The sequence below is a fragment of the Nicotiana attenuata genome, unplaced genomic scaffold, assembly GCF_001879085.1.
Source record: "Nicotiana attenuata strain UT unplaced genomic scaffold, NIATTr2, whole genome shotgun sequence".
Lineage (NCBI taxonomy): Eukaryota > Viridiplantae > Streptophyta > Magnoliopsida > Solanales > Solanaceae > Nicotiana > Nicotiana attenuata.
Window position 1 is genome coordinate 98,654 of NW_017671320.1, and position 14,984 is coordinate 113,637.

General features: G+C 33.7%; 1 protein-coding gene and 1 long non-coding RNA gene across 4 annotated transcripts; one reads left to right on the forward strand and one right to left on the reverse strand.

Annotated features, from left to right (window-relative positions):
* Window positions 1-1,147: 1,147 nt before the first annotated feature.
* On the reverse strand, window positions 1,148-4,583 carry LOC109207537. 2 transcript variants are annotated; one of them, XR_002065020.1, is made up of 4 exons: window positions 4,284-4,583; window positions 2,866-2,911; window positions 1,739-1,808; window positions 1,148-1,248 (listed from the first exon to the last, which is right to left on the reverse strand). It is a non-coding gene; the product is annotated as an uncharacterized LOC109207537 (long non-coding RNA). The 2 variants fall into 2 exon arrangements; XR_002065019.1 differs by lacking the exon at window positions 1,739-1,808.
* A 4,577-nt stretch (window positions 4,584-9,160) lies between these two features.
* LOC109207541 (nudix hydrolase 8-like) lies at window positions 9,161-14,189 on the forward strand. Of its 2 annotated transcripts, XM_019370478.1 has the most exons (9): window positions 9,161-9,811; window positions 11,066-11,208; window positions 11,773-11,838; window positions 11,919-12,056; window positions 12,261-12,338; window positions 12,463-12,513; window positions 12,602-12,636; window positions 13,307-13,415; window positions 13,821-14,189. In XM_019370478.1, exons 1-9 carry the CDS (start codon window positions 9,670-9,672, stop codon window positions 14,025-14,027), a joined length of 969 nt encoding a protein of 322 aa, XP_019226023.1. In that variant the 5' UTR covers window positions 9,161-9,669; the 3' UTR covers window positions 14,028-14,189. The 2 variants fall into 2 exon arrangements, with proteins under 2 accessions (XP_019226023.1, XP_019226024.1); XM_019370479.1 differs by lacking the exon at window positions 11,066-11,208 and having other exon boundaries at window positions 9,689-9,811; window positions 13,821-14,155.
* Window positions 14,190-14,984: the final 795 nt, after the last annotated feature.

Sequence of the window (14,984 nt, forward strand, 5' to 3'; positions counted from 1 at the left end):
TCCGAGAGGTTAGCTGAGATCTACATCAGAGAGATTGTTTGCCTTCATGGGGTGCCGGAATCTATCATTTCGGACCGGGGTACGCAGTTTACCTCGCGCTTCTAGAGAGCAGTTCAGAGAGAGTTGGGCACCCAGGTTGAGTTGAGCATAGCATTCCATCCTCAGACGGACGGACAGTCCGAGCGGACTATTCAGATATTGGAGGACATGCTCCGAGCTTGTGTTATTGACTTTGGAAGTTCGTGGGATCAGTCCTTGCCTTTAGCGGAGTTTGCCTACAACAACAACTACCAGTCCAGCATCCAGATGGCTCCTTATGAAGCGTTGTATGGTAGGCGATGTCGGTCCCCAATTGGATGGTTTGAGCCGGGAGAGGCTCGGTTATTGGGTACAGATTTAGTTCAGGAGGCCTTGGATAAGGTCAAGATCATTCAGGACAGGCTTCGTTCGGCTCAGTCGCGGCAAAAGAGTTATGCAGATCGTAAGGTACGGGATGCAGCTTTCATGGTTGGTGAGCGGGTCTTGATCCGAGTGTCGCCTATGAAGGGCGTGATGAGATTTGGGAAGAAGGGCAAGCTTAGCGCTAGGTTCATTGGTCCATTTGAGATTCTCAATCGTGTGGGAGAGGTGGCTTATAGACTTGCCTTGCCACCTAGCTTGTCAGTCGTGCGTCTAGTGTTTCATGTGTCCATGCTTCGGAGGTATCACGGCGATCCAGCCCATGTTTTAGATTTCAGCACTGTCCAGTTGGACAAGGATCTATCTTATGAGGAGGAGCCGGTGGCTATTCTAGATCGGCAGGTTCGACAGTCGAGGTCGAAGAGTTTTTCTTCAGTCCGCACTTGTTTTCAGTTCATTTATGCTTAAGACTTCCGCTTTTATATTAATTGTCTCGTTGTCTCAATATTGTCGATGTTTGCCTAAGAATGTATATAGTTAATTGGCTTGCCTAGCTCCTATTAGTAGGCGCCATCACGACTCCTGAGGGTTGGGAATCCGGGTCGTGACACAAAGAAGTTTGACACCAAAATTATATTACTATTAATTCATAAAATAACTTGCTTAATCTAAAGCAAGCAAAAGAAAATAGTAAACCAAAATATTAATGTCACAACATAAAAGAAAAACTTATATTGTTCATACTATTATAACCAATCCTATCGATAATGACTTCAAATAATTTCCGCAACTCTTCATCATATTAAAATTTTCCACATGCGTAATTTTCGAACATCAGAATGTATTGACCTGAAATCATAAAATAAATATGTCAAAATATGAAATGTAATGCATAAATCATCGCAAGTAGTGTGAATAATCTGACATTACAAGCAAGAAGCATTAGGTAACAAGAAATCTTATTCTTTCATATGGTCTCACAATTATGTTATCTTAATCCCATATGAACGAGTGAGACGGTAAGAGGACGTCCTCTCAATTAATATGCATCAAAATAAACAATATTTTCTCTATCCAATCACCAAGAAAAATATGCAACCACATGATATGACAAATAATAAACAGAGAAAATGACATGCTAAGTATTTAATGTATTATTGCTTATTGTTAGTCATCTTTCTCTGTCAATACTGCAGTTTTACCTATAACATTGTTTTGCATTGATATTCTATTGCAGCTACTATTGGGATATTTAGCTATTTCTCTTGACTCATGGTAAAAAGAGTTGACTGAGAATCGATCAAAATATGCTAAAGCTAAAAGAAGAGCTTCTACTAACCTTAAAAGTTGTCACTATCTTGTATAACTCAAGGTATTATTAGATGAATCGTCATACTGTGTTATTATGACTGCATATCAAGTAAAACTCTTTATTTTAGACTGTAAAAAATTTACGAAGAAAATAAAAAAACTACAGATACCTTGGATATGAAACTAGTAGCAAAGTCAGTCATCCACTGAGCTTAGGTAAAACTAATATATAGCATCATAGAGAAACTTTTGAAAACTTTGCCTCATAGAAAAACTTTTTGTATGACAAGAAACTGTGGTGTTTTGTGTTTAAAGAAAATTATAGACCAGATAGACCATGATTTGCAGTAAACTCATCCCGATTTAAAATTCTTCTCAGGAGACTCACCATTATTTAGGAAGATTAGCCTAACAATTTACTTGTATCTGTGAACTCCTTATATTAAATATATCTTCAATATTGACTTGAATTATAGTTCAGACTAGATATCCAATTCTCAAACTACGAATTGAAACTAACATGCTTACAGTTGCGAAATATTGAAGTACACCTTTTAAATAAAGTTGGTAAAGGCTTGTAAAAGAAGGCGACTTAATGAGATGTAATGAGAGTTTTTATTTGTTAATGAGATGTAATGATAGCTAACTTATCTATTGTGATTTGATACAAGAACATTTAGGTGAACCTTCAGAGATTCTTTTCTACATATTCTCTCTTTCCTCTTATCTCAATTATTTCATAATTTCACTTATATTGCTACAATCTTAAGTGTATTCCAATTTTCTTTGTCCATTCTATGTTCAAGACTGTAATGTTCTACCCAAACCTCAATTCTCAATTGTGTGGTCCTATATAAGCAACTCATGAAGGTATGAACACCTGAAGCTAAAATTTTGAGGAACTAAGACTAAGGGGACAAAGCATCTTAAAGTTAGTTTCTAGAAGTCCTCAAAATGTGATTATATAGTACATTAAATTAAATAATAACAGGAACTTTAGATATCAACAGTTATGAAACGACATAAAAGGGTAAATGAGATATAAATACTTTCTGCTATATTACTCAATATAATGCAAACATGGAGTAACAACATGGTCACGGTAAGATAACAAAAAGAAACTTTTATATTCAGCAGAAAGACTTTAGCCCATACCACCAAATGTTGCACTAATAGCAGAAAGCATCAAAAGTGGTGGAAGCTGCAAGACAAAACCTCATATAAAGAGCGAAATAAAATATATGAGATGAAACTAATGATTATCTATCTACACAACTTTAGACATAGACAGAATGGACAAATCCATTTTGCAATTGAAAAGGAGGGATTCACAAAGAAACAAATGAGAACAACTAAAAAGGATTAAATCCCTATCCCGATAAAAATGAAAGTCACCTTGGTCCCTTCACACGTTTCTGAATGAACGGGATACCTAAAGAGCTTGTACATGAAGAAAGTTTATCACAATTTATAGCATAAAAAAGAGGCAAAATAAAAGTTAAAGATAAGAAAGCACAGAATGAATTGATCAATTCATCATGCTTGTGTTGGATCTATGAATTGCACTAAGTAATCTACCAGATCCTTAGTTATCCTATTCAATCGCACATCAAAAAAGATATCAATTCTAATACAATAAGAATATGATGAAAGTAAGCTAAAGTATAATCCATTTGAAGTGTCCTTCAAATAACGACACAACTAGTATATACTGATTAAACTATAAAAGAAACAGAATTTCGTGACAGTGCTATCAGTTATGCACCTCCTATGTCATGCAAAAATTACCTAAGATTTACAAGAATCCACTTAACCTTCTGAATGTAATATGGCAAAATTTTCTCCAAAGATCGTTAGTTCAATGCTAGCTAACCATGTGAAAAGTCATACCCTATATCACCATCTGCAATATTCTTGTAGGTCATCCACAATGCCATTCTGAAGTCTCAAATTGTGAACACATTTAAAGTGTAATGTGGTGCATCATAAAACCTAGGAACTGTCATGTTTCAAAGCAAAAATAATAAATTACCAAAATTTCTCTCAGAACATAACCACCCATTTCATGCGAAAAGTGGTAGAAACATGTGCTTCATAATTGAAATATTTTACAATGAATATTCTCATTTATTTCTTGACAAATAGTTTGAGTGGCATTTTCACAAACAGATTAACCGCGAAAATGCTCGACTAAAATGACATACAAAACTTGTCACCAAACACCTTACCAGACTCGACACATTATTCCCTTGAGGCTTTTTGGCTATTAGAGAAATACGAGAAGCAAAAGTATCTGATACAAGCTTTATTTTCTTTCTCTATTTCTCAAATCAATCAAAAATCCTTGGACTATAACTACGTATACTCTCAATTTTGGTCCCGATTTTGCCCTCGTATCTTACAAGAGTTTCTAGTTAAAAATATAAAATTTATACACCACATTTAAAGTCTACATAAACATATAAATGTGAACAATAAGCATACCAAAAACGGAACATCATGAACCCTAGATAGGCAGATCAGAAACAGAAAATAGATTTGAAAAATAATCAGAGATTAGAGATTAGTGTAACCTGATTCTCTTCGTAATTTGTATCGTGGAATGGCAAAGATGAGACTGAGTGAGAAGATGTTTATTTGGGCTTTGCGTATTCATGGTTTACAGAGAGGGGTTTGATGATTGGGGCAGTGGGAGAAGAGATATTTTCTTTTTCATCGAGGGAGGGAACATGGAAAGTGAAAAATATTGGAGAGAAACAAAATATTACTGAAGTCTTCTTTCCATTATTCACCTTCAGTGGCAATTTCTTTCAATTGCCGAGAAAAACATTCCTTTCCCTGGCTAAAGCTTATTTGCCGGTAATATTTGCGTCTACAGAAATAAAGTAGCGGTAATTATGTTATTACCGCTGCATACTTTCGGTAAAATCCATTTTTCTTGTAGTGTTATTTGTATTGTTTTTATTGCTCTTGGTAGCTCTGCGCCCAGAACCAAGACATCTGCCGTCTATTCCAATTTTAAGGCTAAGTCTTATATTTCTGTTTAATTCATCTATTATCTTTGGATCAAATTGATTCACTTGTGTATAAACCATGTATAAATTCAACGATACCGCTTTACTGATAAACAATACCCACGATTCAAAATTTCCTTTGTCAAGCTATATGAAACAGATTTCCGAAAGTCCATAAAAAAATTATTGCTAATTGACCAAAGTGAGAAGCAAAAATAATCCGATGAAGACAGTAATATCATCATGACTCTTGAAGTACTCTACCACTAAAACAAATCTCAGTCGTATAATCTCGATTACTTTAAGTTAATCTAAACACTTTTACCTAAATAACAAATTATTATATAAATGATAAACTTCATTGGGAAAAAGAGGGGGGTGGGGCGGGGTTGCGGAAGGGGGGCTAAGTGTCCTACATGGACTGCTATCACCCAAAAAAGTGCTGGGCAATTGTCCACTATAGTGGGAATAGAATCACGTGTACTAGACATAAAAAAAATTATTTGTCCTAATCACAATCCAACTTGACGTGTTCCCACGTGGACTTCACCATAACGTAACTTATATGATGCGAAACCGAGCTATCCGTTGTCATAAAGTTCTTATTTTCTCTATGCATCTCATTACACGTACCAAAAAAAATTCATATTGAAGAGAAATTAATAATACAATCTTATACATTTTTAGCCAATCAAATTTTTCTTCTTTTGTTTATTTTTTTCATAGATTTATTGGCATTGGCTTAATTTTTTTTTTATTTTAATACCATTCGAAATTGCTCAATATTATCCTTAGAAGTACTTTTTTTCATTCATATTCTTACCGCAAGCATATTTGGATATTTTTCTTTGCCCTTAGTGGATCTTAAATGTGTAATGAGTGGATTTCATTTGTTCAATTTTTTTTGAGGAAAAAAGGCCAATTTACCTCTCAAAGTTTGACTATAATTCTTAATTACCTTTATATTGGAGCTCTTTTAGGAGTCAAATAAAAATCTTTCTCCTAACTAGTAATGTAATATTAGAGCAACAGTTTAATGAAATACAAAATAGCTTAATTTCGAAGAGTACAACAAATTTGACCCATTTTCTTATTTTATTTACTATTTATTTATAAGATATTTCCATGCAACTTAGATTTTGTTGACATAATTGATCAATTGATATTTATGATAGCAATTGAGTTCTTTAAATTGGATGTTCTTTGGATTTTAGCCACATAATATTTGTTGACAGTCCAATATATACTTTATTATATCAGCTTTCAGTGGCGTAGTCACATACAATAAAGGGTGATCAGTTGAATATTCTTTATCGAAAAATTATACTGTGTATATAAAAAATTATACTGTGTATATAAATCAAAAATAACTTTTTACACATGTATATTAAATCATGAATACCCCTAGTGAAATTACTGGCTTTGCCACTATCATCATTTTAGGCGTTTGATTAGGGAGTATGATATATAATATTTGGATCCAACTCCCCTCCATTTCTTATTGTCTCAATTTCTCCAAGTTCTTACTTGGATGGATGACACATGTCTTATCTTTAAATCAGTGATTTAAATTTAATTGCCTAAACATTTACTTAACCATGGTTAGGATAATAATATTTTCATTATTTTTTTCTGAACTTTCAATATTCTTTCCAATTTCGATCTTCTTTTTCCCCTTTTAAATAGAACAACACTTACAACAGAAATACAAGGTATGAATATTAAGATACCTCAAACGTATTGTGCCAAAAAGTATTTTTACCAAATAATGAAGTAAAATATTATTGAAAATAAATAAAAGAAAGCAGTTCCATTTCATATTATATCTTATAATCCCCCTCCATTTTTTATTGAAAAACAATGAATCTGCCTATAAAGTATAAATAATGGCTTTACATAATTATGAGACTTGATGGTCTTTAAACAACAATTTAGGTATATATAAAGGTTTGAAGTAAATTATTACAAATACGTTCAGTTTGTCTACTGAAACAAATAACCCAGCATTATTGGATCAAAAAGTTTAAGATGTTTGAATTGTTTTCTCGCTTTTACTTTGAAGAAAGAAATACCTAGGAATCGTAATATTGAAATAAGTTAACATACCAAAGTATGAAAGAAGAAAATCACTAACATAATCGAGATGCGGAAAAAAAGTTTTTAACATAAACTAAATGAATGAATTTCGAAAACTTGTCAAAATTCTAGATTTCAAAAACTTATATTTGTTTTACGTGCTCCCTTTTACATTCAAAAAGGGTTTAAAGCAAATAAAAATGCATTAATTGATGAGTATTCAGAATTTTGCTCCTACAATTATGGGATTATCAAATCTTTTAGTTATGGGATTGTCAAATTTTTTAGGAGTAAATATATAAAGATATCTATTATTTTAACTGTGGTTAAAATGTTGTGTCAAGTAATTAAATTTAGACCATTGATATAAAGATAAGACATGTGTCGTTTATCCAAGTAAGAACTTAGAGAAATGGAGACAATAGGAAATGGAGGGGAGTTGGATTCATAATATTTGATTAATTATAGGCACTTTAATATATTATACTCCATTTGTACATCCAAAAAAAATGACACGGTCGCTGTTTAAAAAGTCAAATTTTCTTACACAATGTGTTTTCAAAAATTATTTAAATAAATTTAACTATAAAAAATAATAATTTATACTCCCTCTGTTCCAGTTTATGTGAACCTATTTTCTTTTTGACTCCTTCCAAAAAGAATGACCCCTTTCTAAATTTGGTAACAATTTAGCTTAAATTACGATTCTACCCTTAATCAGAAGTTTTTATAACCACACAAATACTCTGGACCCATTTTTTGACTTGTTTAGGACCACAAATTACAAAAGTCATCGTTTTTTCTTAAACTCCGTGCCCAGTTAAATAGATTCACATAAATTGGAACGGAGAGATTAGTATTTTGTTAATGTAACTTTTAGATATGATTTTATATTTTTTTTAAGATTTGAAAATTAAGAACCAACTTCACATTAAAATCATCTATTTCATAGGAAAATTGAAAATTTTATATTCGGCTTTACATTTTAAAAAACTCATACTATTTCGAATCACGTCATTCTTGTTGATAGGAAAATGCATTATTCACGAAAAGGAAAGAGAGACGTCCACTTAAAATTAATTATTTCTCCAATTTATTAAAGGATAAGATAACAGTGCTAACAACTAAATAATTCATGATTAAGATAAGCAAAAAATCAGGAAGCATGATCTACCTACCTGATTTTTTGAAAGTGATGAAAGATGACACTGCGCACTGTATCCAAATATTATTTCTTTTTCTGTCTCCAGATTTGTGGAATTAATACTTACTCGAATCCGATGTTTATCGGCGGATTTAGGATTACAATACTAGGTTCATTTGAACTCAATACTTTTGACGTGAGAAATAAATTTATTTTAAAAATTCATTAAAAATTACAACAAATATTATATATGAATCAATAACTTTAAAATATTAGGTTCAATGTTAAAATCTCCAACACTGAACCCCTAGTTTTAAATCGTAAATCTGTCTCTGCCGCTATCACACCAAACAAAGGGGCCTCGGCCTGATAAATAATCTTGTTTTAGTTTGCTTTTACGGCTTGTTTGGGTGGTTGTTACGTATCGTTTCATAATGTATCGTATCGTATTGTATTGTATTGTACTGTAACGTTTGATGAATACAATGTTTGGATGGATTGTGTCGTTTTGGCGTCGTTTCATTGTATCACGCACCTGTGATATGATGAATAAACTTGCAATATTATAAAGAAAAATTATGATACGGTATATAAAAAGGTAGGGTAAATGATAAAATAAAATTATTTAATAATAATGAAGGGTGAGATTGAGAGAAAAACACAAGGAAATAACGACGCGACCACACCAAATCGGTCGTTACATAAAGTGGCACATTTCATTGTTACGTAACGACGGATTTAACGATACGATACAATAAAATTTAAGTAACAATCAAAACAAACATTGTATTTAAAGTAACAATACGATACGATAGGTAACAATCATCCAAACAAGCTGTTAATGTGGTTTATTTACTTTATAAATCTAGATCTGGTTTTGGTAAAATAGATTCTAGGATAATTTGTTATCACTTGTATCCAAACGGGCAAGGAAAATAAAATGTTGTTGTTGAGAGTCAAACTCAAGACCTTCACTGACTAAGCAAGCGCTCTAACCAAATAAGCTACGAGAGATTGTTGTTCCCTTGTTTTAGTATAAAATAATTAATCTCTTATTCATGAATTTGCTACAAAATTCAAATATAGCTACGAATGGTAAATTTATTGAAAGTATAGCTACGAATGATAAATACAATATACATGTTTAATGTGTCGCGTAAGTTTGAAAAAGTAGAGCGAGAACTTGCGTTTAAAACGTACCCCTCTCCTCTGCCTCTTCCATTGAGCTTCCTCTTCACACTAACTTTACCTCACATTACTCTTTCCTTTTTCCATTTCCTCTCAGTTTTCCTTTCACTTCCCTTCATTTTCTACACTTTAGTTAATGCAAATAACTTATAAAAATATCTTTGTTTTAGTAGTTGTTTTTGTCATTTTACACAAGGTTCATTTTCAACCACATGCTATATTGCTATCAAGCTTAGATATCTGCTTTAACTTTATGTCAGTTTCCATGTCATAATTCATCTCCTTTATATATATATAATATCTTCTTTGTTCTTTTACTTACAGTTCTTCACTGGTTTTTTTTTTTTTTTTTTCAAATTTTAGTTTTCAAATATCCAAGAAAATATCTTGTTTTTAGCATTAAAAAAACGAATCTTGAACTTTTTTTTTGAAATTTTAAATTACGTGGTTTCCTTATTTATCTGGGGTTATTTATAAAGCTATCAAGATTTTGGTTTTTCATTTGGACTGTGGAACTGAACTGAAGAATTAGTCTAAATGGAGCTGAAATATGTTGATTTTAAGGCAATATCAATGTCTAAATCAGTTGGTATGGAGACAATGAAGTTTTCTAGCTCATTATTAGACTCAAAGCTCAAATTTGGTGTCAATGTGGCTCCCAAGTTCTGTTCTGGCAAAGGTAATTTTCTGTTATATAATTAGGCTTATTCACCCTTTTGATTTTTGGATTTAATCAAAAGGTTATTTTTCATTGATCTTTATGGTTATAAGAAGATTGTACGTTGTGGTCATGCCATGTCGTTTTTTGTGGCTATAAAATCATGTCATTTAAGGAAAAAATTAGAAGTTTAAAGTTAACTTGTTTATAAGTATAAAAATGTGTCTTTTTTTTTTTGGAACAAACTAAAAACGAAAAGTGTGTAAGTTTCGTATATTTAATTAGTGTATCCAGATTTTGGAGAAAACCAGCCATAAGCTACTTCTTAGAATAGTTGTTTCTGCTATGTTGCTTGGACCCTCCAAAAATGTTGTCGCACCAGTGTCGGATCCTCCAAAAATGCATATTGAAAGGATCCGATACACACCTGGTGGTATTTTTCAAGAGTCCGAGCAGGTTTGATTTTTTGATAGTTGAAGTGAAGAGGAGAGTATGTTTTGAAGGACAAAGCATTAGCTATGTAGATAAAAGCATTTCATGTTTGTCTTTCAGTTGTCGTAATGTTTGTTGGGTGTTTCATACTTAACTCGAGTTCAAGTGTTCAATAGGTATAAATCTTAGTAGAGGTGGCTAAGTGAAAAAATCAGGCAAGTTTAAGGGGCCGTATGTATTCAGCATCATTCATTCACTTCTCTCATGTATTAAGATATTTGTGTTTCTTGTTGAATAATGTGACCATTTTTTAGACGTTTTAGTCACACAATTCAACATGGTATGAGAGTTCAAGTCCTACCGCCATTGATTAACCTAATATTTCTACGTGCTTAGCTGAGAAAAAGTATCACGCTCGCAGTTGAATCATACTGTCAACATAAAAGTGGTTTCTCTCTAACATTTCCAGTCATTTTATTCCGTTTTAGACGAGCTTAAGTTTGTGTATTCAAGTAAGTCCGCTCTTGTCAAAATGGCTCTTCAATTAGGCAATACGAAGCGCATCATTAGCTTTTAGAGATGCAGTTCCTGTTTCTAATACAGTCATTAAGAAGAATATTATCGACGCGTTATTAGATAACATCACTACTGCTGCTAAATGAGAAATGTTGCTGTTTGTATCTGACAATGAAATTGAAATATTGTAATGTTCTGTTTTACCTTCACGACTTTTAGTGAAGGCTTCTTATTCAAGAACTTCTTATGATGCTACAAGCTGAGTCACCAAAAAGAACTTTTTAGTGGACACTTTCTCTTATCAGATAAATGGTATAAACCATACAGGTTTGTATTTTAGAGATAAATGGGTACTTGATGCCTCTGATGATGAATATGGAGGGGTAATCGTCACCGCAGAAAGACTACCATCGAATCCGGCCAAATTTGCGTCTGTACTTCGTGCATCTCTCGCTCATTGGAAAGTGAAGGTACTCCAGCAACTACTATATTAGGCTAGTCTCAAACTTCATGACTAGATTTGTTGTCTGGTGTTGATTACTACACAGTGTTATCATTGGCGAAAAAGCGCAAAGAAGCTCTAAGGTCCTTAGGAGATTTAAGCACAGAACAATAAAGCGTGGGCTTTAGTGAAAAAAGATGCACATGGGAAAAAATATGAATATATATGTATAGTATGAGACTAATAATTATAAGCATGAATTAAATTATATGGACAAAGAAATTGAGAAAGATCTACGACAAGGAAAAGTATGCATTAGAGCCTCGATGACGACACTGAAGTACCCGTTAAGCGAGGCAAAGCGCTCAACGTGTTTTGGGTCTCACTTCAGGACTTAAGCGTGCCTTTGACAACGCCTGTTACTACATAGTGGAAGCCACTGCATTGTCACTTTTTCTGTTTATTTTTGACAACTCTTGCGATTATAAAACACACTTGGAATGTTTTCCAAAAAGACTCACCATTTTTGTCAAATATCATTAGATAACATCTTATAAAACACCTTTTTGCTAATTAATGGCTCCCAATGCAGGGGAAGAAGGGAGTTTGGCTTAAGCTACCAGTGGAAAAATGTGATCTAGTTCCTATTGCAGTAAAGGTATTATATCACTTTAACTGAAATCTTTAAGTTTTGGTGTTAGTTCTTTTGATATTGAATGCTGGCTAAAAATTTTGAAGGAAGGATTTCAGTACCATCATGCCGAAAGAGGATATGTGATGATGACTTATTGGATACCAAATGAACCCTGCATGCTTCCTTCTAATGCATCTCATCAAGTCGGAGTTGGAGGTTTTGTGATCAACGACAAGAATGAGGTGCATATTTTTCTATTAACATGTATAAGCTTATGAAGATCGTTATGCTTGAAATATATCAAGGGTCTACCGGAAACAACCTCTCTACCTTCTTAAGGTAGGGGTAAGTTTGCGTACGCACTACCCTCCCCCAGACCCTACGTGTGGGAATTGCACTGGGTTTTTGTTGTTGTAATCCCATAGCCTAATGAAATATTCATTTAGGTGCTCGTCGTGCAAGAGAAACATTCTGCGCCGGCTCTTTCAGGGCTATGGAAAATACCAACTGGTTTCATTCTTGAGGTATGTATTCTGTATACTTAACTCAATTTGACCTTAACATTTTGGTCACTTTTGACAGAAGTAAATACTGAAACATGTATTCTGTATACTTAACTCCTTAAAAACTGTTCGTGTCAAAATACAGTCCGAGGAGATATTTACAGGAGTTGTGAGAGAAGTGAAGGAGGAAACTGGGGTAAGAAATCCACACTTAACATATTTTTTTACTCAAATGAGCAATCGTAAACATAATGATGATATTTCTTTATCATTATTCTTTCCAGATTGATACTGAATTTGTGGAGGTTATGGCTTTCAGGTAACAAAAATCTTCCTCTTCAAAGGACCATGAATTTTTCATGATTATATGCCTTTTTAGCGCTAGGAAGATCTATATTAGCGTATTTTATAAGAACATGAAATGCTGATACGATAAGTATCCGAGCGAACTTTGCTCAGACACACAGAGAATATAAAAGTACTACTTGCTAGACTTCACTGCTTAGGACACTTCTTGCTTACTAAAAAGGACAGCCTAGTGCACTAAGCGCCTGCTATGTGCGGGTTTCGGGTAAGGCCGGACCACATTGGTTCTTATGTAGGTACCCTTACTTGTGATTTCTACAATAAGTTGTTTCTGCCGCTTGAACCTATGGCCTCCTGTCACACTGCGACAACTTTTATCGTTGCGCTAAAGCTCCCCTAGACTTCATCTTTTAGGACATTTCTTGCCTTCTGGTGTAACAAATTGATCGAAAAGGATGTGCATCTGATGTAGAAATATAAGATTTATTTTCTTCCAATTACAATAAAAACTGCCCATCTTCAAGCTTAATTGGGCATCTTGCTCTCGCTCATGTTATTTGAGATAATCACACTCTAAACCTTAGTTTAAAGTGTCGAGTGAAATGCTGGTTAAATTTTGGACTCTAATTGTTTATTTTACAGTCTCCATTTTTTAATTAACAGTTATCGATGTCCTCTTTCAGGCATGCACAAAACGTGGCCTTTGAAAAGTCGGACTTGTTCTTCGTCTGCCTATTAAGACCCCTGTCAAAACAAATCAAGGTTGATGATCTAGAAATTAAGGCTGCTAAGGTGTTGTTTCTCACCTGATGAGCTATTGGCATTTCATTCTTATTTAATATTCCACATTCGTTTGGAAAATGTGTTGTTTCTCACCTGATGAGCAAGCTTTACATGTTAAGTTACGCCAATATTCACTTTTCTTAACATGGTATCAGAGTTAGACCACTCATCCCTATTCTTGGCTTTGCGCCACACTATATTGTCCCTGCACAAGATGTTCAATCCTGGGCGTGCGAGGGATGTTAAGTGTCTCATACTGATTAAGAAAATCCGTTACTCTTTCCTTATATGATTTTGGATAATCCTCACCTCATGATCTAGTTTTAGGAGTTGAGTCAGACCCAATTCTGACTAGTGTGTGTGGTTTTATGCTACCTTGCATTTACTTAACCTGCCTTTCTGTTCGCGATGCAGTGGATGCCTCTAGCTGAGTTTGTGGAGCAGCCCCTAATACAAGGTGATGACATGTTCAAGAAAATAATTGACATTTTTATCGCTCGACTAGGGAAGCGTTACTGCGGATTGTCTGTCCATCAACTGGTTTCCAAATTTGATGACAAACTTTCCACATTGTACTTCAACACAGTTGATGATCCAGATTTGAATTGTCAAGCCAGTTAGCTTCACAATCAGCATGGATATTACACTTCACCACTCACAACGACTAACATCACTTGGTCATTTTGTGTATATGTAATCCGCTGTAATCTGCAGAGTATTGACTGTGTAAATATGTAAAATATATTTTTCAAGTGATTATCCAAAAAGTTTTTCTTCCCTCAATGGCACTTTAGCTCATAATTGTACAAAAGCAAGGACATATGTCAAATTTTTGAACACAAATGCAAAACCAGTTTACTACACAACACAACTTAAACAAAAAATTACTCAGTATACAGTCAAGCAATCAAAATATCAGAACCAGAAAGAAGAAAAATCGCACAAACAAGGAATAATTATTGGCAGAAAAAATACAAGACATGAAATGCATCACAACAAACTCCACCGATTAACTTTGGCTCGAAACTCTGTTTTTCTGGTGCAGAAGTTCCTTCTGCTTCCTTTCTAGTCCACTCCTGCATGAGGCAACAATGAGTCAAGCTCAACATACTTGATAACATTTGAATTAAGAACTACATACAACACTTAGACAATATTATCAGTCCGTTCAGAAAATATTTCTTCCCCATAAATCTAATTTTTTCCATTTCTTCTGTGCCTGTTGATGATGCTGAAGCGGATTTCACTTCAGCGGGTATTGGACTCTCCAACCAAACAACGAAAAACATTTACCAAGATAAAAAAATTCAAAAAATATGTAATTTTTCGAAAAATATTTTTTGGAAAATGGTTTTTATCTTACCAAACACACCCTTAATCTATTTTTGTTAGGTATAAGTTTCCCGAGGTAAAGCTAAGAGTGGATCTAAGACCTTATAAAAGTGATCAGTCCAGGGAGGTAATAAAAGAATTCGCTTGAGTCAATAGGGGAAGGAAAGGGAAGGAAAAGAAAATGGAGGAATTGTGTTAAAACCATTTACAGTAGTTTGTATCATCACTTCCAGACATTTCAAATGT

Excerpts from the sequence above, each read along its gene's own strand:
- LOC109207541 (XM_019370478.1), top strand. The coding sequence starts at position 9,670 with ATGGAGCTGAAATATGTTGATTTTAAGGCAATATCAATGTCTAAATCA. Across the intron at positions 11,209-11,772 it reads TCGCTCATTGGAAAGTGAAG|GGGAAGAAGGGAGTTTGGCT; the intron begins GTACTCCAGCAA and ends CTCCCAATGCAG. Across the intron at positions 13,416-13,820 it reads TAGAAATTAAGGCTGCTAAG|TGGATGCCTCTAGCTGAGTT; the intron begins GTGTTGTTTCTC and ends TTCGCGATGCAG.